The following is a 21,748-nucleotide window of genomic DNA, read 5'->3' as shown; positions in this document are numbered from 1 at the left end:
CTGGTGGTTCAGATTCTGGCTTCACTCACTCTCATGTTGTCGTCAAGCTGGGAGTACGTTTTCCAGCTGTTGACAACGGTTCCCATGGGCGAGTCAGGCCACAATGTCATCCCAAGTTTCATCTGTGGGCAAAGAAACTAAACAAAAAATGTTTCCTCCATGTTTCTATAACGCAGTTGTGTTCCTCTTGAAAAAAATATATTACGTGGGAGGATGCAAAGGCCTTCCTCTGTGTTATTGGGAAAGCAATGGAGATGAACCTCCTTTTTGAAGGCAGTAGATATCAATTAGGAGACTATTCCCTTCTGTACTTATGTGCCACACTGTTTCCAACTTTCTCATACCATGTTATTTTGAATCAGTTTTCCATACTTGTTCAAGTAGGCCTATATCTGCATTTTTACTACCATAAAAGTAGTCAAATGTTCACCCTAATGGTGGACAAAAACGTGATAATGAGTAGGCTACCCCATATGGGATTCAAATTCGTATAGTCCCTACATAAACATGTTCAGTAGGCCTAAGCTAATGAGGCTCTGTGAGAAGTGTTTCACAAAACAAACTGCTTGGTGCCAGTGGAATGCAAATTTATGTTTTTTTGGAGCATGCCGCTACTTTCCACCTAATTATGTTCCAGCAATTCTGTTCCAGGCAATTAATTGCCTTCAGCAAGGCGTGCATTCCTCTATGAAACCACTGTCAAACCAATTGGAGCTGGGGGAAGTCGCAGGTAGTAGGCTACTAGGGGCGCTGTTCTCATATTTGAATTTTTTTATGTTAAACTATCTATTGCCGCTTCAAGACAACATAAGTTGAAGGCCGTTCATAGGGCGTCATTAACATGTTTAGCGAGGACACAACTTGACAAATGTGTACTGTAAAAATATTACCGATTGTAGCCTACCTTAAGGGTACAATCGTACAAAGGTACAATCGTCCTACGTTTTATAAACTAGTAGACGTTGTAAACTGACCTGCCTGCCAAATTAGGACTGTATGATTTAGTTTTGCAGCGCTATTGTGAAGACTAATAATTACTACATCTCCTACAATGCATCACGGCCAGGCAGTAACTGACAAGACAAAACGAACGTGGTGGAGAAACCAGTGATTCTATAGGGCAGGGAGAAACACGGAACCCAAAGATGTTTGCCATCGGCATGACATCCAGCTGTCAAACTGATATCCCATCGAAGAACTCGTGTAATTCTAAAAAAGATCTGACTCTGTTTACCGCGTCTAGGCTACGCATTGAATTTTTTCTCTAATTCTTAGATTTATTTCTATCTTCTGCATTTTTTCAATTCAAAGCTCATAGCAAACCTTTCAAACTGCATGCGTCGATGCCGAGGAATGGATAGTGTGCCACTGCCAAGTGAGAATAGCAGGATGGTTAAATGTAGTGAAATCTCAAATGAAACAGTACACGCAGATGTAGCTCTTGACCAATGCAAACTTATCCAAAGTATGATTGAAATCTCCATCTCCAGCCTCCAAGGACTACGGACAAAATGCGCAGCTTCTAATGACCTCACCCAGCACGAGATACGCACTTTAGAGGTAGGTAGCTATATTACATCATTGTAGCATACCCACCGCAGAAAGTTAGCAGCTAACTTTGAAAAACGTGTATGCACTTTTGAAAACTGTTTTTAGCTTGTTTACCAATATCAGTTTAAGCGTACATATGTCTTCTTTATTTAACTTCCTGTCCATTGTCAGCTCGTGGCACCTGTGCCGAAATAATGCATGTCGCTGTCGAGATGGGCTAGAATGAACAAAATGTTAACTAAACTATAAATAAGGTTCACAAGTTAAATCGCAATAGCCAATACGACCAGTATTACTAACTTAATTCACCTTCAGATTTCCCTTTGGAGCGCAAAACTGTAGGGCTACGTTGATACGCGCAAGTGCAGTAAGCACTTGTAGAACAAAATGTTAAAACATCTGCCAGTCTACTGGTTCACTCTAAAGAAATCCATATTGTAGCGTTACAGGCTGTCACAGGGTACTGGGGAGACGCACGCATGCCAACACCAAAATACACACCTTCCCCTAGGTGTCTCGTTAGTAGTTTATCAATGTAAACTGACATTTGATCCAGGCATCTGGTGCCTTGTAGTATTGGACACGGAAAGTTGTACCTGCTTTAGGATCTTGCATAAAAGCATCCTCTATAGACAGCTGACAACACTGAACTACAACACCTCCTGTGTTACAACTTATAGCATGAAAGAAAAACACTGGAAGAGGAGACAACTTTTTGGGAAAACTTTACTTAAAACTGAAAAACAGACAATCACGTGGCGTGAAGGGAGTGTCTGAAAGTAAACCGTAATCCCTGAGCAGATGTCCTTCTCTCAAATCTCTTCTTCCTCCTATTTCATTGTGACACTTTTCATAAAACAAGAGCTATTAAAACATTAATTGCAACCTCCAGTAAGTTGGATCTTGATGATATTTGGCTCTCGTTGGATTTAGATCTTGCTTTTGGCCCTTTTTGGGCTATTGTTGTATACAATTGAATGCATTTTATCTTCACATCTGCCGACATACTTTAATTCCACTGTTTTTCTAATTAGTACTTCTCATATCAAATTTATTACTAAATCACCATTGTTTGGTTCAATTGAAAACCTCCAATTATAATATATTATTTTTAATTTGCCAGTTCACCTAAGTCTGCGAAGTCACAAACCATTCCCTTAATATTTGTATTTACAATGATGGCCTGGCATTGTTTTGAGCTGCCTGTTCAATCTCATGGAAAATTATTTTAAATGTTGTTGTTAGGGATGCTAAGTGCCAACTATAATTGTCTCATGATCTGTATTCATAGAAGTGGTTGTCAACAAATACAAATTTGGCAAGGTGGCCTCACTGCCAGGCCTCAGACGAGGCTGATATTATTCAAAGTATTCCAGAGATCCCTGTGGTCTACGGATGAGTTATAATTGCTGGCATCGCTGCCTTGCTGATGGGTGAGCTGGAAAGAGTGTGGAGCTCTTGTTGAGTACTAGTCTGAGGGAGCTTCTAAATTTAGCTTGTCTCCCACCCACGCATTCTCAGTGTGGCCTGTTGAGCAAGAAAGCAGACCAGCAGAGAGTGACAGACAGAGAGGCGAGGGCCAGAGAGAACGAGGGAGGAATAGAAGGGAGTGGAGGATGAGCGGGAGGGAGGGAGAACTATTCTCTGGGTTGGTGGAGCCATCAATCAACATGGATAAGAACAAAAGAAAGAGATGACAGCCTATGACAGACTTGTGTCTCTCTCCATCTCTCTTTTCTCCCACATCTCTGTATCCCACAAAAGGCCTGTCTGTCAGGTAGTCGGACCTGAGCTCAAAGGCTGGGGAATCGGGTTCCGTTGGTTTGCTGATGTAAACGGTCTGTATTGTGTTTACATTGGACACAGGAGCCACCCTCTGAGTCTATAATTACAGCCCCACTCTCTCTTAAGTCATTATGCAAGAAAAAAAAGAAGCCTTACAGCACATGAGTCTCCACCGTGCGTAAGATTTCTTAAGCAGCAGAAACATGCAAATATAAGGTCTGATATGACGAAATGACGTTATTGCTGCACTGTACAATGCACGATTGAAATTGAGATATTATTGTTCATGGTGCCTGGTTGTTGAGATGCGGTACACACTGTGCCTGTAAACTCAGACCATTCCGTGTTTACACCAATACACCAAAGAAGTCCCTTCATTGGTGTGTGTGAATGTTTCCAGCTATGTTTCCCCAACTTGCAAATAGTACAACTACTCTGTTTGTGTGTAGCTGCATTTTTTTTTGTTCAGAGCACAGTTTACAAGTTCCCTCAAAACAAACTATATTGTGAAAGCATTACCTGATATTGACCTCAGGAAATGGTTCTTCCACAGCTTCCTGTTTGAACCTTTAAATAACCCTTTAATGACCCTTTTCGGTCATCCATTCTACCTTTTAGATATGTCACTGTTGCTGCTGTAAACCTACATCTGTGCATATTTCGATGGAAATCCTTTTTTGTTTTTGTGTGCTGTCTTAATGTTTATAATGGCTGTACATTAGACATGTCATAAAAAGAATAGATATGTACCATTCTGGTACTGTCAATTTTCAGTCTCTTACAGTAGTTTAAGGCCTTTATTCATAGGCTTTTTCTACTTTCTCACTCTTTTTTTCCATTTGACTTCAAGCCACCCTAACTCATAGTTCACTTGGGGATTTCCTGATTCTCTGTGAGTGTTGCTCCTTTGCCTTAATTTACATAACTTAGTTCTGAATCTACTTGAAATGGTAAGAAATCGAAACTGACTGTTGGTAGCAGAGCTATAGTTGACACAAACCTGATTCAAGATAAATGGTGGGATCTGACTGAGACCATGAGTGTCACAAAGGGGTTGTTGTGCCCCTTGAGCAAGGCACTTCGCAAGACACGTATCCATGCAGTGTCAGTTAGGTTTACATACATCTTCTGCAGTGAGAATTGTTGCTTCTGCATTACCACAGTCAGCAATGCTATTGCAAAATCATGACTAACTCAAATAGTCTTGTATGGTAATGCTGCTCTCTTCCTCTCACACCCCCTTGGATCTCTTCCTTCAAGTCATTGTTGCAAAAAATATATAATATCTGACTCTACTCAGTCAGAACCTTGTTTTGATGTTGTGTTTGTACTTTGTTTTGATATGTGAAATTAAAATGCTGTCGCCAAGACACCAAAGTAAAATTCCTAGTTTCTCAGCATTGTTTGTGCCCCCTATAGGTAAAGTTGAAGAACTACATCTGTAAACAACTGCAGTGCAAACACGTAGTGCCTGAGATGGAGAGGACGCTGGCTCTGGAAAGCTACCCTCGTCTAGTGGATTGGCTCCACACCATTAACCTCAGACCTGAGCTCATACAGGTGAGTGTACGTGTGTGTTTTATGTGTGTTTGTTTCAGTGGCCTGTACCAGAGATCCACTTTTGAAGTTGTACATTTTGTATTCAAATGTATAAGCAATGAAGCGCAAATGGAACAGGACCCCAGGCTGAATACATGCATATCAATTGTCACAGGTGTTGGCGTGTTGTGAGCCTCCAAAGACTCAGGTTAACGTCCTGAGCTTGGCAACTCTGCTAATTATGCATACACACCCAAAAGGACCTGGCAACATGCCGGTATAGGATTAATATCCTCTTCACTTGTGTTACTGTGTCATTGTGAACTGTAGTGCCCCATAAGAACACTCATTTTACTGTGTCAGCCACATTGGGACCAGTTAAACTCACTCTGCCAAGCCCTGTTTACAAATATATGGGATTAAAATGTTTAGCCAAGAGAGGGAGTGTGAGAAAGTTTTACCAAGAAGGGTAGTTGTTGGAGGTGTATAGTGGGAGGAATGACAATAGAGGAAGACAAAGTATGTAAGAATTCAAGCAACACAACAAAAGCAACCCACTTCTCCAAGTTTGTTTTGCCAGTATTTTGGAAACACAACCCTTTCACCACAGCCATTTGAGAGACAAAGTATGCAACCCTCTTCCCAACCACTCTACCTCAATACCCTCTTCTGTTATCAAACCATAGTGACAGGTATAAGTTGACTGCTGTTACTGTAGGTATCACTATTTACTTACATAGATTAATTTAAAGGACAAAGTGTTACACCCCCCCCCCCTCACACATACACACACACTTTGTGATGAGCAGTCAACCCAAACTGGTTCTGAGGCTCCAGAATGTGCCAAGTCAGCTGCTGTGCCTCCTTACTGTCTTTACCCAGCATGCTATTTTTAAACACCCACTCCTGCCTTCCCACATACCACCAACACACACACACACACACACACACACGCACACACAGAGAAACACATGCTGCTGGGAGAGCAGGAGTACACATGCTTAGCAGCGGACCAGACTGGACACACACTCCCAATAGGACAGTACAAAAGAAAGTTGGATTAACTTGGCTGTAAGTTTGAACTACAAAGGGGATAAAGGCTAGCATGTGTACAGGCCTTCTGTTCTGCAGTGGATGTGTACAGGAGCAATAGAGTCCAGCACATGGTTTTCTGTCCAGTGTACTTAGGTAGGCCAATGTTGTGTCTGATCAGAAACATTATTCCTGTTTGCATAAGACTTTACTGCATGTTTGCCTTTATAATGCAATTTAGCTTCTGTGCCTTGCTGTTGAATTGTTTTGTTCATATCGGCCCTTCTTGGATGAAAGGATGATTGATCACTTCAAACTCTGCTCAAGAGAATTACTATGTAGTTGACCAAATTCCAGGCAACTTTGAAACGCCTGTTGTATGCACTGTGGGCACTTGCATTCCTGGCTTTGTGTGTGGATTTCCAGAACATCAACTTATTACATTTATCGTAGTTTGAGAGTTTACCACATTTGACTCCTAAATATGTTTTAAAAACTTTTGAAGACTTAATTGACCAGTTTTAGTTGGCTTTTTAGTGGATTATTACACTCCAGAACAGTGAAGCCTTGTGATTCAACATTTTTTATTCACTCTGTGTGATCATTTTTACGAGTCTGAGTGTCCTGGCAACATGGGCATTCATCAGCCATGGCCCCATCCATTATGTGACTCAGAGTGCAGAATGTATTGGCCAGAGTTGCACACTATAATAGGTGGCACTGGCAAGTAACTGCTGACATTTTCTGTTAAGCACCTTTGAAGTCAGATGAGCTGAGAGAGGACACATTTAGACCGCTCTGTCGTTATAAATTCCCTGTGCGTGCATGAACGCGTATGCAGGGACAGTATATTCATGTGAGTGTGCGTGCATAGTGAATTGGGGGTATGTGTGTCTCTGTCTGTGTGTGTCTGACTGTGTGTGTGTGAATGTTTGTCTGTGTAAGTGAGTTTGAATCAGTGAGGTGTGTAGGGAGGGATTACTGTTTACACAGAAGGCGGAAAGGAATTCCCCTCCGGCCAGAGAGCTGGGCTCAGGCGTGCCTCTCAGACACATTTGCATGACTGGACAGTTTTGGAAAATGTACGAAGAGGCTGACATGAGCAATGAAAATTCTCCTATGGGCAAGAGCATGGATGGTCGCCCTGTAACCCCCCCCCCCACAGATGACCCATGGTCGGAGCCGTCTGTGCCCCTATCTGGTCAAATACATGCATGTAATACTGTACTATACTTTTAAAAACTGTTTTATTATACATATTTGATCATTCTGGCTATTTAAATGCCTAATGTTTTTCTGCAGTAAAAGATATGCCTAACAGCAACACTCAGTGGCAAGTGAAATCTTAGGTCAGTTGCGGCAAGCCTTTCCTTTCCTGGAAGTGTGGGAGTTGTTGGAAAAAAGTAACATTACAAAGGCCCCCCCCCAAAAAACGGTTTCCTGTGCCCTTGTGGAATATGTACCCCTCCCATTTTCTCCCCTCCCTTTCTCAGCCTCTTTCCCCCCTTTTTCTTCTTTCTGTGTCTAGTCTTGTGTGGCAAGTCACTTCTAGAACAGTTAGGCAGTAAAGGCTGGAAAAAAGCAGTACTGCACAGGAAGCACAGCCATTATCTCAAGGTGGTAAAAGACTGATTAGACACATGATTCTCATGGCACTGCTCTTGACTTTCTGTAAAATATGTACTGAGAGAGACTGCTGCAGTTTCTGTTTTATGATAGTTTGAATGGGGTTGCCTATACTTAAGATTGCTGACAGTGCAAGATACGTAGTTAACCCTTCAGTACCACCAGCCCTAACTTTAACCCTGAGGTTGAGCTATATCATTCAATTATATTGGCCTATGTAAAGTCTGTAATATTTACTGTTTAAGCTGTTTTAAATGTGCTTGGTGTCAACCAACCATCACAGATTAACCTTCTATTTTCTGTTTTATGGGCTATTGCCTACAGCTATTTTGTTTTGGTCCTACCCTGGCATACATAGGGAGAAGGTTAGAGGGGCTGGTGGGGCCTGTGGGGGTGCAGTGACGAACAGTTGTTGATGCATTCAATTAGAATGCCAGCAGGAAGACAGACACAAAGAGAGAGAGATAGACAGGCAGACAGACTGGCTTGCTGGCTATCGAACTTGTTGGAAAGAAGGAGGGGCCGAGGTAAAGAGAGGGAGGGGAAAAACTGGGAGTGTGCGCAAGGCAAGACTTCTCAGTTGTTCACACAATATGACAGGAGTTTAAAGTGTTTGGTTTCGTAACCCTCGTAAACCTCTCTGGGGCATGAGAAGGAGCAACGAAAAAACGGAGTCAATATCCACAACATGGTACGTAGAAAGGGGAGAGATTGGGAGAGCTATGCTTAGGCTACAATTGTAACTTGGTCTAAATTGTGTTCACTAGATGTTTGTTTGTGTTTTGAAAGATTGTCTTTGTTACTCTTCAGCTGTTGAGCGATTTGTTTCCACACTGTTCAGCTTGATGGACGTTGTGTAGCTTTGAGGGTTTGTACATAAAAATATACAGTAGCGTCTGAGTAGAGACACATTGATGGTAATCTGTTGTCTTTGAGAAGGAGTATTTGTCATTGTTGTATTTTCTGTCCTCTCAATAAGTCTCTCTCTGTGTGTGTGTGTGTCTGTGTGGTTGCATAGTATGCTTCGTCATGTGTAGCTCCAGTGTTAGATGTGTGGATGTTTAGGGGTGTCCCCGCTCTCAAAGTCAGTATGAACTCCAGCCCTTATGGTCATGTTTGTTTAATGATTTACAGAAAGAGACTTTCCTTGATGTACCGGTAATGATCTGTCTTTCTCTCTACCCCTCCCTTCCTCTCTATCTCTCTCTCTCTATTACATAGTCAGTCATCATCTTGTATCATGCTTCTGGTTATGTCAACACTAAACACAAGGCATGCCCAGACACTGGCCAGGTATTGGTATGTGTCAGCCTTTCAAACAGTTGGTTTATGGTCCTGGCCTGCCACACTCAGCATAATGACCCACCCTGTCTCTCTCTCTCACACACACACACATGCAGAGAAGCTCAAACACACAATATACACAGAAAACCCATACTTGTTGACACTTTGATAAAAAATACTCTGTGTGTGCGTACAGGCACAACAAATGTGGGCTAATTGCTTATATGCTCTTCTTTTACAACACACGTGTGTGTGTGTGTGTGTGAAGCAGATACTGTCTGGTTCTTGGACTCTCTCTCTTTCCAACTCTTTCTTTCCCTCTCTTTCTCTATCTTGCTCCATGGCTGCGAACAGTAGCTGCCACCCACTCCACCCTCTCTTTGATCTCCGTGCCTCCTCTGTATTAAATGGGCACTCAATGAAGCCCAGGCAGAAGCATGTTCCTTTTACGACCACACGTCTGCCCTTTAACCTTTACTTCAAAGCTTTTGTTACATGCTCAGTAAATTACCACTACAAGGAGGCTAAGGACCACTTTTGAGTTGTTTATTCTACATTCCCACATAAAACTGTAAGGCTTGTATCATTCAGGTCTCCAATACAGCCCTTCAATACCAAGCTGGCACTTTCCTGGGTGGTGTCCTTGGGGCCACACTATCAGACTACAGCGTCGGGTTAGTTTATTTTTGTCAATTGAAACAAAAGGGCAAAAATAACTCTTCGGCCTTTAAATACAACGTCTGTCTGCCGCCACGCCCACTAGTCCCATGTTGAGAGGTTGTCAGGAGGTTGAAAAGTTGTAAATACTGAGTCGTTGGAAAAGAAGCAAGTGAACCGATGGAACGCTTGAAATATGAAGACTAGCGTAAAAAAAAACTTGCAAACTCTAATGAATTTATAGCTGTTGATACCTCATCAACTTGTCAACTAACTTCGATAGACAGTTGCTGCAGAATTACAGAGGTTGCCAGTTGTCTTATTTGTCTTCCAGAGATAGTTCTTTCAGTGAGTTAGGCCCTTGAATTATTGGGTAGGGTTACTGCCAGCTAGTTATCTAGTAATCTGTTAGCTGGATGAACTAGGCCTAGTTGGTTAGCAGACTTGATCTCTGTTGACTAGCTAGCTAGATTGTTGATGCACTTTGAGATTGATGCACAATGTTTATTTTAGCACACAGCTACAGCAGGCTATTACACCTGTCACAGTAGCTATGTTGTACTATACTACAAAACACAAAACTATTTATGGTTTTATGGTTGTGAGGTTCATTTTCATTCATTTTCCTTTGAAACTTTTCACAAACCATAATTCACCACATAAAATGTAGTATTTTGTTTTTAATCTACTCTATTTTTAGATTGACCAAAGTTGTGGTCAGCTATTGCTTTTAATCTTAACCCCTGCTAATGGGGCTCAGATGGCTGAGCGGTTAAGGAATCAGGCTATTAATCAGAAGGTTGCCAGTTTGACCAAATTACGTGTCCTTGGGCAAGGCACTTCACTCTACTACTCTTACTACTGTAAGTCGCTCTGGATAAGAGCATCTGCTAAATGTAAATGTAATGGGATCCATTTTCTTCTCATGAACAGCAAGAGACATGGTGTGGACACACCTAGGATGAACCCTGGAATTAACACGTCAAGAAAAACCCACAAAACTTTATTACACATTATTTATAGCCGGTATGTTTAGCTAGAAGAGGCCTCTTTTTGGTTGCAGTTGTTTTGTCTGTCCTCCTTTTGATATATTTATATCTTGTAGTTGAACTTTCAATCTGATACGCATTTGTTTTAGGTCCAGTACTGATACCTTGTGTCAATAGGTTTTTATCTCAACTATGCTTTTGAATTGTTGAATTGTTTGTTGTTGAATTTGTTTTTGAATTGTTTTTCATGTGGTTTTTATCTAGGGTTCCATTACACAGAAGTAGCATCTTCAGCAGTTGACCCACAAGCTTTTTTCCTCCTCCTGTCACACACTATGCCAGTCACCATGTCATACACTCTTTTGTGCATATCATCTCACCCTATCCATTTATTTACCATGGAGACAATAGGGAAACTGCTCGGTTGCCAGGCGATTAAGCTGCCCCCCACAAAAAAACACTTCTGTTCTTTTTAGCACAGTCCATTGAGCTTGGGGGCGGTCGCCTGGGAGACACAGGCCTGAGAGAATGCATTCCGGTAAAACGGGGGCGGATGGTCCACTGGCAAAAGCTTTTTACGGTTTGCCAATATATTCCAGGATTCACCAGTCAGGCATGCATGAATGCATTGGTGTCGAGTTGAAGAATGTACTTTGAACCATGTTCAAAGCACTAAACAGAGATATGTTACATACACATTATATATCTTTCAACTTCCTGTATATCCAACCAAAACTACACTTTAGGGCTCTTGTATAGGATCAATTGAATCTTATCTCACCACCTAATAATGTGTTCTTCAGTTGTTTGACTCGTAAAATAAGCTCAGGTATGTCCTATCTCTGCTGTGACATTTTGACATTGCTGCAGCAGTAGAAAAGTTGTCTGATCCTTGGCTGCCTGTTATTTTTGGCTTTCCAAGTTCTGCCTTAATTTGGTTTATACTAGTGCCTCTTTTATTGTGGCTTATTAGTGGCTTTTTATTAAATAGTATCCACAGTGTACTTACTGAAATGACATGGTTGACACAGATTTTCGTCCCATCAACATAGCTCAACATATCTCTTTATTATGCTTTATAAATCTGACTGTGAGGCACATACACTCATAACTCTAAACATATCTTTATATGTTATTCCTTTGTTCTGTCAGTCCCATCAATCAATCTTCCCTACCCTCCTGTACTTAAAAAACATGTTCCGCACTCATTCTCCGTCTTGTATCTTTCCCTCATTCTCACCCCATTTCTTCCCCCCTTCACTTTACCTTCTTGTCTGCCTCTTTCTCTCTCCCTATATTTGGGCATTTTCAGGCTTTACCAGCAAAGTTGTCCCTGGATGCTTTGCTGCAGATGTCCAGTTCTCAAGTGGGGGACACAATGAGAAGACTGGGCTCTAACTCTGAAGAGTGCTCCCGTCTCACTGCTGCCCTCTCTTGCCTCAAGAGCGCCACTGAAATAGGTGAGTACGCAGTAGCTTGTTTGTGAGGCAAAGTGTGTTACTCGTGCTGACTACATTATAACCGAATGATACAATGTTTGCGTCATGTTATTTCTTACATTGATACATGTCTGTAATTTTTTATTATTATGTGTACCTAATGTAGAGTAGAATACATAATGTATTCTATTCATCCCAAAGTGTGGTGTTTTTATCCCGTCTGTCACGTCTTCTCCTGCTCCTCCTCTATGCATACAAGGTCACCTGAGTTCTAACCACCAGTCTTGTCAATCATCATGCACTTTTAGACTACACGTCCTTCATCATTTCCTCCTCTGTATATATCTGTTTATTATGTTATGTTTTTAGTTCTTATTACTCTCAGTTACTGGCGTGTTCAACATTTTGTATTGTTTCGTTCATGGTTTTGTTATTTGATCATAAGTTTTCACCTGCCCCTGCTTCCTGACTCACCGCTCCATCGTTACACTTTCGCAGGCGGTGACCATCGTGAGGGTTCCTGCATCCTAGAACCCCCTCTTTGTGACAGTGCCACCTCACCTCCAGGGGACCTCCGGTCACGCTCAGTGGACCTCCATCCCCAGAGCCCGGGCCTCCTCCCCAGCACCCACAGCACCCACAGCCCCACCCACGGCCGCTCCGTCTCTGTATCCATTGTGCCCTGTTCAGACCACCAGGTGCCCTACATTTGCACAGAGGACACAATGGATGCTTTCACTCCTTCAGCGCACATCTTGGCCACCCCGCCTGCCACCCCGACCACCAAGAGCCGTAACAAGCTCCCCCGAACCACACCGCCCTCATCCAGGAAACTGCTGCAGCTCCTGCCCAATATTTCACTGACGCGAAGCAAGAGTCAAGAGTCCCAGCTGGCCAACCGAATCGAGGAGCCCACTCCCAGAAAGTGGGTCTTTAGTTGTAAACATTGATGTCCTCCTTTTTAATAAGTTAAACCTTTTGTTTATTTTTTGGACACGTTAATATTTTCTTGGAGTTTTTAAATGTCCTTTTTGCATGTCAGAAGTATGAAGTAGTAGGCATACTGTCCCCACCCCATGCCATCCCCCATCCATGTATCAGTGCTCACTTTGATATGGGCACCACATCAGACAACAACACTGGACCGACCTGACCTCCTCTCTGTTTCACAGGGGGGGTAAAAAGAACAAGCTGCTTCTGAATGTTCAGATCAACAACAGTGGGAACGGGTGTGAGGAACCCACCACACGCTCACCCCTGCTGTCAGCACGCACGCCCGGTCCTGCCACTGCCCCCTACACACTCCCGGGCACCCCAACTCTCCTGGAGAGTAAGTCAAGCTACTGGCCCCTCATTGCAAATGGCATGCTGCCACCCTATATAGTGTGTCAGATAGAAATATGTCATGTCTGATAGTACATCTGATATAGGTCTCTCTCTCTTTGCCACACAACACCTTGTTTACCATTGTCTTTCTCTCATTTCTTTCTAGATAACTTGGCAATAAACCGAAGTTCTCCACAGATGAGGAGAGATATTGGCCTAGCTGTAACTCACAGGTCAGTCCTGGTATGCCTTATTTCTCCTTTCCCACCTTATGCTCATTTGGTCATAAAGGAGCTTTCCTCACACTGTTATCCTGTTTTCCATGGGTTTAATAAGCTACATAAAGAGACTCTACCAAATCAATTCCGGGATGTGATCTCTGTATTATATCTTGGCACAGACCTGCCAAAAATTCTTCCACTGGTTTAGGAAGAACGGCGCCTGGAAAATCCAGGAATTTCAATTATGCAAACCATTCAGAGAAATGTTATTTTACTGGAAATGTGGATGTTTTTTTTCAAATCTTTTTACGAGAATATATTTTCGTCAATTCTGCTTTATTGAGAGTGACAGTGTAGAGGGACAGGAACAGTTTATTTTTCTTAAATTGAAAGAATTCCTTGCACTTTCAAGGTGGTCGATCGTAGATGTCATTTGTGGATGAAACAAATATTCAAAATAATGAAACAACCTCTTCTACACTTTAAGGTTTTCAACAAAATCCTGGCTTTCTCAGACTTGTCAGGTCTGTCACAAAAGTATGATGTTTGGAGTCAAGTGCAAACACTGCAAGTAAGAGTCTTATAATACATCTCCAGATTCAGGATAGGTTACAGTAACTGAAGCCTTTATCGGCTGTGTGTCTAACATGTGCAACTCTTCTCTTAGGTTAAAATGCCACAACAAATGTACCAAAGAAGCGGTATCATGCAGGATATCATTTGTGCAAGGTAAGTGCCTGCCATCCCAGGTGACACTATACCTAATGTCGTTTTACCTGACAATGTTACTATACCATTCTAATCTCTAATCTGATCTAAGGTATATATTGGGCCTGGACATTCAAAACATTTTCACATTTTCCTTGGTCTTGACTGCACAGTAAAACTGAAATGTATTTTGAATATCCACATAAATACATGTATCTACTACTAGTGCAATAATATTGTGTTTATTACATATATTGCAGTGCCAATACGCAGAGCAGAATCTGTACCTTCAGACATCAATAATAAAATAGACCGCAATGCAGAGCTGCCCATTATGTTTGGGACATTACCTAAAGCAATAAACAAAAAGGTAAGGTCTCAGAAGGGGTTTTCTAAGGCTCAACAACAACATTACTGCAACATGATATGCATTTAAATGAAAAATACTGTCATCTCAATGGCTCAACGAGATTTTGTGTGTATTTATACTACCAGCTGTGTCCCATATCCCTGTTGTGTACTCAGTTGTGTGTATTTGCGATTGCATGTTAGTCTTTGTATCTGCCTGTTGAAATCTTTCCTGTCTTCCAGGACTACCCTTCCCTGCAGAACCCGATAGACTCCAGCAGTAACCCCTCGTCCACCACCTCGTCCACGCCCTCCTCACCAGCCCCCTTCCAACAGAGCAACCCCCCCAGCGTCGGCGCCACGCCACCTCCCAACCCTTCACCCCAGGTTCCTCGAGACAGCCGCTTTAACTTCCCAGGTCAGGCCTCATGCCTTACAGCCCTCACTGGCACCTCAAGGCAGCAGCCACTCCCTATGTTTTTAATTACTCATTCAGACGGCTAATCAACCAGTGATAACCTATACACATTTTTCAATTAAACTAATAACAAAATGACCTTCCCCTCAAAAATGCTTTACTGTTTAATCTTAATTTCCTGATTGAATATGCTTGGTGGTGTGTATCCTACTGATATCCCCTAGAAACTGCTTATTGCTGTTCTAACATAGTATCCAGTATCCCCTTCTTCTTTCTTCTTCATTTTCCTCCAATCATTTTCCATATGTTCCTTTAGCTGCCTGTTATTCACTGCCTAGACAACAGTTTATTTTTCCTGGTGAGTTAACAAGTCTCCTGTGTCTGTGTCTGTGTGCACCCTGTTCCTCCCTCTGGTGGATTTGGATGGAAGTGAAGCATTTTTCTGTTAAAATGCACATGCTTGTCAATTAATTTAACTACTCTATGTTTGTATTACATGTAATAACAGGATTAGTGTCAACTTGGACATTGTTGTGGCTGTGTGCTTACAAAATTGATAGTGTATATAAATAACTGGTGGTATGCCAATAACGTAATAAGGCTAGCACAAAAACTAGTTGACACAATTGGCTATGATACTCAATGGTTGTGCAGAATGCTCACGTCAACATCACAATGTTTTTATTGTTTGTTTAAATGTTTGTTTCATTCTGATCATCTCACATCCACAGATGTGCCTACGTTCTCAAATCCTTGTGGAAATCACCCTGAGAAATACCATGAAACTGGGTAAGAGACTTTAAGTGACGTGTAGTGATGTACAAAAACTCTGTAAAAGGTCAACTGAGGATTTCAGGCTTGGTATGTTTGAAATACTTTCTTGTTTAATTTAGTGCTCCTAGAGTGAGGTTTGGAAAAATACTGTTCAATTGTACCTCAAAACAGTAATCATGCATAGAAAACTAAATAAAAGTACTTGAAATAGTATGTTGACACAAGTATAGTGCCAAGGTTGGACGAAGGTTAGGGGATCACTGATTATCATGGAAATGTTCCTTTTGGCAGAGAAACCCAGCTGGCTGTGACTGAGCAGCAGAATCTTGGAGTAAAGACTGGAGTGGTAAGTAGCATAACATTACTGACTGGAATAAAAGGTAGCAGGTTAGAGAAACGACATGTCTTCAGTCTAGTGTCTGATGCCATCAGATTGGATAGGAACTTGTCTTAGCCGTGCAAAATGAAAAAATAAAACATCATATGGGGAACTTTTGCTGAAGTGCCGGCCCTTACTTTGATAACATACAATTTTTAGTTTGATTACTACATTACATGATTTTATATCTTCTGTAACTGTTTGTCATGTTGCTTGATCCCTTTCATCCAAGGAATTTATGAGAGATATTCTTTCCCCAAATGTCATGAGACAAATGTGTTGCGTACCTGTGCAACTATGACTAGCCCTTGCACAGAAACATTTTATTCAGCACTAAGGACAAAAACGTATTCCTTGGTAATAAGGACTAGGTATCTTTACAGGAGGCAGAGGAGGAAGAGTACCCTGGAGAGGAGAATACCACAGGGGACGGAGAGGGAAGAGACGAGAGGCCGTTGGATGAAGAGTGCAACGGGGATGAACTTGAGGATCTGCCCAACTCAGGGGGCTTTGGGGGTGGGGGCCACTGGAGGGGACCAATCACCCGTAAAGCCAGTCAGACTAGTGTCTACCTGCAGGAATGGGACATCCCCTATGAACAGCTGGTACTGGGCGAGCTCATCGGCAAGGTAAACATCAATGATGGCATTGTCGCCGACAACATAGAGGGAGTGCAGCTTTAGGGCAGCATAGTACATACGTTTAGATTTAAGTGGGACCTGGCTTTTCATGCTTAGGTAAAGAGAAATGTGTTGTTGCTTCATGTTACCAAACTTGGTTCTCTTTGTGACACACTTAATATGAAGTATACAGTCAGTTGATGGAAGAAGTCAGTTACGTTTACGTTGGGATTGGGGTGTTTGCATCCTTTTTTAGTAGAATGTTATATTATTACATGGCTACAAATGGCATTTCATATATTTGGAACTTCCATTTCAAGAAAACAACTTATTGGTTTGCCCCATTCCCTCAGGGCCGTTGGGGGAAAGTACATAAGGGTCGTTGGCATGGTGAGGTTGCCATCCGCCTGCTGGAGATTGATGGTAACAACCAGGGCCACCTCAAGCTGTTCAAGAAGGAGGTGATGAACTACCGACAGACACGCCATGAGAATGTTGTTCTCTTCATGGGCGCCTGCATGCACCCGCCGCACCTCGCCATCATCACCAGGTTGGTCACCTGATGGGCACTGCCATGGGCGCCTCCAAAAGACCCCTTTTTCGGGGGGAGAATGTTATTTATTTGTGTGTATAAATAAGTATTCATAGTGTTAATGTACATTCAATGTAATTTTCTACTCATTACCAGTTTTATTTACAATAATTAAACCATTTGATCTGTTTCCTGCATATTATTCTCATTGAAATATCTAATCTAATTAAAAATAACTTTACTTTTCAGTTTCTGTAAAGGTCGAACATTATTCTCTGTGGTGAGGGACTCCAAGCACAAATTGGACATCCACAAGACCAGGCAAATAGCTCAGGAAATTGTGAAGGTATGTTACCAATACTATATATAGTGCTATTAAACATCTCTTATTTTAGTTCAAAGACCTGATCACCAATCCTCTTCACAGGGAATGGGTTATCTTCATGCCAAAGGCATTGTCCATAAGGACCTCAAGTCCAAGAATGTTTTCTATGACTCAAACAAAGTGGTCATCACAGACTTTGGCCTTTTTGGAATGTCAGGAGTAGTTCAAGAAGGAAGGTGAGTTTTTTTTTTTTTAAGGTTGTTTAAATAACAAAGGAATGCATACATAAGTCACAGTTTAAGTTTGTAAGTGTTTTTTGTACTTGTTTCTGTGTGTGTGTGTGTGTGCTTGTGCACACGTTACCAGGCGCGAGGACAAGCTGAAGCTACCTCACGGGTGGATATGTTACCTTGCTCCAGAGATTGTTCGCAGGATGGGCCCAGGCAACCATGAGGACCAGCTTCCTTTTTCCAACGCTGCAGATGTCTATGCTTTCAGGTACTTTAAGACACCCTTACTCTCTCCTGCTAAACATCAAGGGTTTTGCAACCCAATCCTCCTCTTACTATACCCCACCAATACTGTATTCCTCAGTGCAATCCGTGATTACGTAAAGCTAACTACAGAAATGTCAATCCTAAGCACTATTTGGTACGAGCTGCAGGCCGGAGACTGGCCAATCAAAAACCACCCAGCAGAAGCCACCATATGGTTGGTTGGCAGCGGCCAGGGTATCAAGAAGGTCCTATCCGAAGTTAGCTTGGGCAAGGAAGTCACGGTGAGGTCACACATCAGTCTATCATAAATGTATACTTTACTGCTCTATAGTAAAGTTTGTGCTTTTTAACAGACATGATAAAATGGGTTAGTACTAACAAATGATCAACACAACTAAACATAATCCATAAATTATTTAAATGCTCACCCCTTCAGGAGATCCTGACGGCCTGCTGGTCGTTTCATTCAGTTGAGCGACCAACTTTCACCCAGTTGACGGACATGCTAGAGAAGCTGCCCAAGCTCAACCGCAGACTGTCCCACCCTGGTCACTTCTGGAAGTCAGCCGAGTATGTATCTTAGACAGACAATGTGTGTGTGTGGGGGGATAATTGGGGGCCATTGTTGACTCTCCATTGATCCCGCTCCACTTTTGGCACACACTCGTATAAGACCAAGTTGCAAAACAAACAGGGCACCTATGAAGGTGTTGATTCCGCTGTGATGGGCAGGATGTTTTGGAATTGCAAACAGAATGATTCAACCTTCTGAAAATTAGCAATCACTTTCATATAATTTTATTCCATGTTAATGGTTTCTTCTAATTGTGGATAACTTGATTGCCTTATTAGAAACATGTTAAGTTTTATCCATTACCTACCACCCCCATTGTCCTCTCTGTCCTGCCGTCTAAGTGGGGGTTGCTGCTTTAGGTGTTTAATTTCTCTGCTTTAGTGCATCTCTTTCAAATCCATCTCTACTCTGAGTTTCACCGAATTTCTGTCTCTTTTTGTTTCGGTTCTACTCTGTCCTGGATGGTAACCTGGCTTCTCATCCACTGCTACTGCTCTCCTTGACCTCTTTTCCCTGGATCCCAACTACACTTCTACAACGCCCTCTCTATGTTTCCCTGTCAACAATGAAAATGGCCATCCCTTTTTTTTCTGTGTATGCTCAATCTTAATTCAAACTCCACCCCCCCCCCCCCCCGTCTCTTCTTCACCTCACTCTATTTCTCTGTTCCTACTTTTTCTCTTTCGTCTTTCTATAATGTGTAAAAAGGCCATGGGATCACCACCACTGTCTGCGGGACCACTGTTGTCAGGGCCTGCACTCTCGTTGTCCCTACATGTATAAATACAGCAGCTGATCCCTAAGTAGCCCCCAGTACTGAATGATTGTTGAAGTGGATGATTTTTGGGGGATAGGGTAGAGGATAGAGGATTTAGGATCAGTGTGTCTAATGACACTCCCTTTCACTATGTAAGTGCTGATTGCCATTTGCCTTCCTTGTTTCTCTTAGTGGGGAAACACATGCGTATGCATGTTGAGGGTTGAGAAGCCAGATTCTGTATTTGTAAGACAATAAAGGCCTCAGAGAGTTAAGTAAATGGGAACTCATGTTTAAATTGTGTTTTATCTGTTGAAACTTAAGACAGCTAATATTAAGTGTAAAAAATAAGAGGTATGAGGTTCCCTATACACCATCATATTCCAAGTGTATTGGATCTTTTCGGTTCACCACCGGCTGATATCTTTACTGTGCGATTAAACAAGGAATATAGTAAAATCTTCTTGTTTTAACTTTGGTTTGACCCAACCATTTGAATTGTGTGCTGTACTTTCTGTACGCACATAATCTCTGACAGTCTAAAGACTGGATTTTTTTGTGATTGGGAAACAGGATTGCATTGTGTGTGCGGATTTGAAGGTAGCATTGAACAGGATTGTCATAGTATAAAACTGAGTCTTATCAAGAAACAAAAATATGTTTTATAATAATAAGATGGGTCACCACTGCTCTTTGATGTGCCTTGGTCGTATGTGTTCTCTCTGTCTTTCACTTGTGTGTTTGTAAATCTCGCCAGTGCATTCTTGTTTTGAATGGATGAATGTACTGTAATGGCACAACCTTGTGAAAGACTACTGTGATCGAATGTGTGCAGTGAAAACAATACAATCATCTGTCAGATTTGTGTACATATATACATGTATAGCTTTTATTTATTGTACATATCTGTTCATTATTTGTACAAATATTTTATATGATGTGTATATTAAATAGGTACGCAACACCTATTTATGTATATATCTTTATATAGATATTTTTGGTAATGACAAATGTTATGGCCTGTGTATTTTATGCATTGTAAAACGTACAGATTGTGGTTAGTCAGTGCACTTTCTCTAGTTTCAAAGACAATAAAACTTCATTCACTATAATGAGATCCTGTGTCTTATTGGGCTTGCAACATTTAAGTGTATGCCTACTTTTGGACTTTAACCATTGCGCTTGGTGCTTTTCTAAGATGGGACAGTCTGATATTATGAGCCTAAGAGTTTACATCTTAAGGTTTGCTTCTTGGCCCAAGATAAGCAGATTGAGAGACAGATAACCTAATTAATGCTGTAACAATATGCTATATTCAGAATGAGATGCTTAATTAAAATATATTCTCAGTGGTCTATCCAGTTGGTTTGATTCAACCAAAATACCTGATGCTTGGGTATTCAATGATTCAATATTATTGACAATTTTCTTCTGTCATGTCAAATGACACAAGGCTAAACTGTATGTTGAAATTATTACTTAATATTTTCTTGAAACCATAATGCGGCACTTAAAAAATCAATGGTCTCTGAAAGGGGACATGCAGATTTGTCTTGGGAATATTTATCATAAATAAAGCCTATGTATTTCTGTGTTTACATGTAATTAACACGAGTACTTTGTGTTACCAGTCTCATTTTAAAGGTCAGTATGGTGAATGGGTTGTGAGGTGTGTAAACGTGTTATTCAAGTTCACTGATCAACTCCCTTGGTAAATGATTGTCGGACATGTCGGACAAAACCACCCTACACTGTCCTGGTCTGGTTCACTTAAAATGTCACAACACCCCTAAAGACTGCTTCCAAAACTCATCGCTATGCAGCAGATACTCCTCAAATGTCAAGTGCACAGTTGAGAAAACACCCATCAGAGTTTTAAAGCATCCTAATTTGAGTAAAGACAACAGAATTCAAGTGAACTGGCATTAACAGCAACCATTTTACAAACAGGATGTATTAAAATGCTACAGCTAAACAGCAATGCATGCTGATCATGTCACCCCTGACCTATGTCAAGTAGCCTAGGCCTATAACCTAATTACTGCTATCTTGTCACTGGTAAGAACTTGCAGCCTACCTCAATTTAATAACCAAAACCTTAACATTTAAAAAGGTTTTAATGCAGAGTGGATATCATTAATTGAGTACATATCATTGATGGTCTTATCACTCTTGAAAGTGATCATTATGCTTTCAGTCCATCTCTACCACTGGCTCCAGCAAGAAGGCAACAATTGCAAAATTGGAGTTCCTGTTTAATGTAGCAGTAATAGCGTTCAGTGTCCAAATAATTTTCAAAATATTTAACAAAATGTATGGCCTTTTTACCCACTTCCTGATTTCAACACTCCTCCCTCAATACAATGT

The 21,748-nt window shown here is 41.5% G+C and overlaps 1 protein-coding gene across 5 annotated transcripts; it reads left to right on the top strand.

The window, feature by feature from the left end:
• The first annotated feature begins 1,098 nt into the window (after positions 1–1,098).
• On the top strand, positions 1,099–20,493 carry LOC124477384 (kinase suppressor of Ras 1-like). 5 transcript variants are annotated; one of them, XM_047035106.1, is made up of 22 exons: positions 1,100–1,375; positions 1,491–1,560; positions 4,756–4,896; positions 11,776–11,923; positions 12,401–12,827; positions 13,075–13,232; positions 13,395–13,461; positions 13,937–14,020; positions 14,117–14,178; positions 14,418–14,527; positions 14,749–14,923; positions 15,240–15,281; positions 15,655–15,712; positions 15,989–16,043; positions 16,460–16,705; positions 17,050–17,246; positions 17,478–17,574; positions 17,656–17,789; positions 17,920–18,051; positions 18,196–18,331; positions 18,487–18,620; positions 19,333–20,493. In XM_047035106.1, the coding sequence occupies exons 3-22, from the start codon at positions 4,813–4,815 to the stop codon at positions 19,418–19,420; spliced, it is 2,634 nt and encodes an 877-aa protein (XP_046891062.1). In that variant the 5' UTR covers positions 1,100–1,375; positions 1,491–1,560; positions 4,756–4,812; the 3' UTR covers positions 19,421–20,493. The 5 variants fall into 5 exon arrangements, with proteins under 5 accessions (XP_046891060.1, XP_046891062.1, XP_046891061.1 ...); XM_047035104.1 differs by having other exon boundaries at positions 1,099–1,560; XM_047035105.1 differs by lacking the exon at positions 15,240–15,281 and having other exon boundaries at positions 1,100–1,560.
• Positions 20,494–21,748: the final 1,255 nt, after the last annotated feature.

The sequence above is a fragment of the Hypomesus transpacificus genome, chromosome 15, assembly GCF_021917145.1.
Source record: "Hypomesus transpacificus isolate Combined female chromosome 15, fHypTra1, whole genome shotgun sequence".
Taxonomy (NCBI): domain Eukaryota; kingdom Metazoa; phylum Chordata; class Actinopteri; order Osmeriformes; family Osmeridae; genus Hypomesus; species Hypomesus transpacificus.
This window is presented reverse-complemented; position numbering and strand designations above follow the sequence as displayed.

What these genes read in the sequence shown, in the direction of transcription:
- LOC124477384 (XM_047035104.1), top strand. Translation starts at nt 1,336, where the DNA reads ATGCGTCGATGCCGAGGAATGGATAGTGTGCCACTGCCAAGTGAGAAT. An exon ending in TCAGACCTGAGCTCATACAG is followed by an intron (nt 4,897 to 11,775) that starts GTGAGTGTACGT and finishes GGGCATTTTCAG; the next exon opens with GCTTTACCAGCAAAGTTGTC. An exon ending in TAGCTCAGGAAATTGTGAAG is followed by an intron (nt 17,575 to 17,655) that starts GTATGTTACCAA and finishes TCCTCTTCACAG; the next exon opens with GGAATGGGTTATCTTCATGC.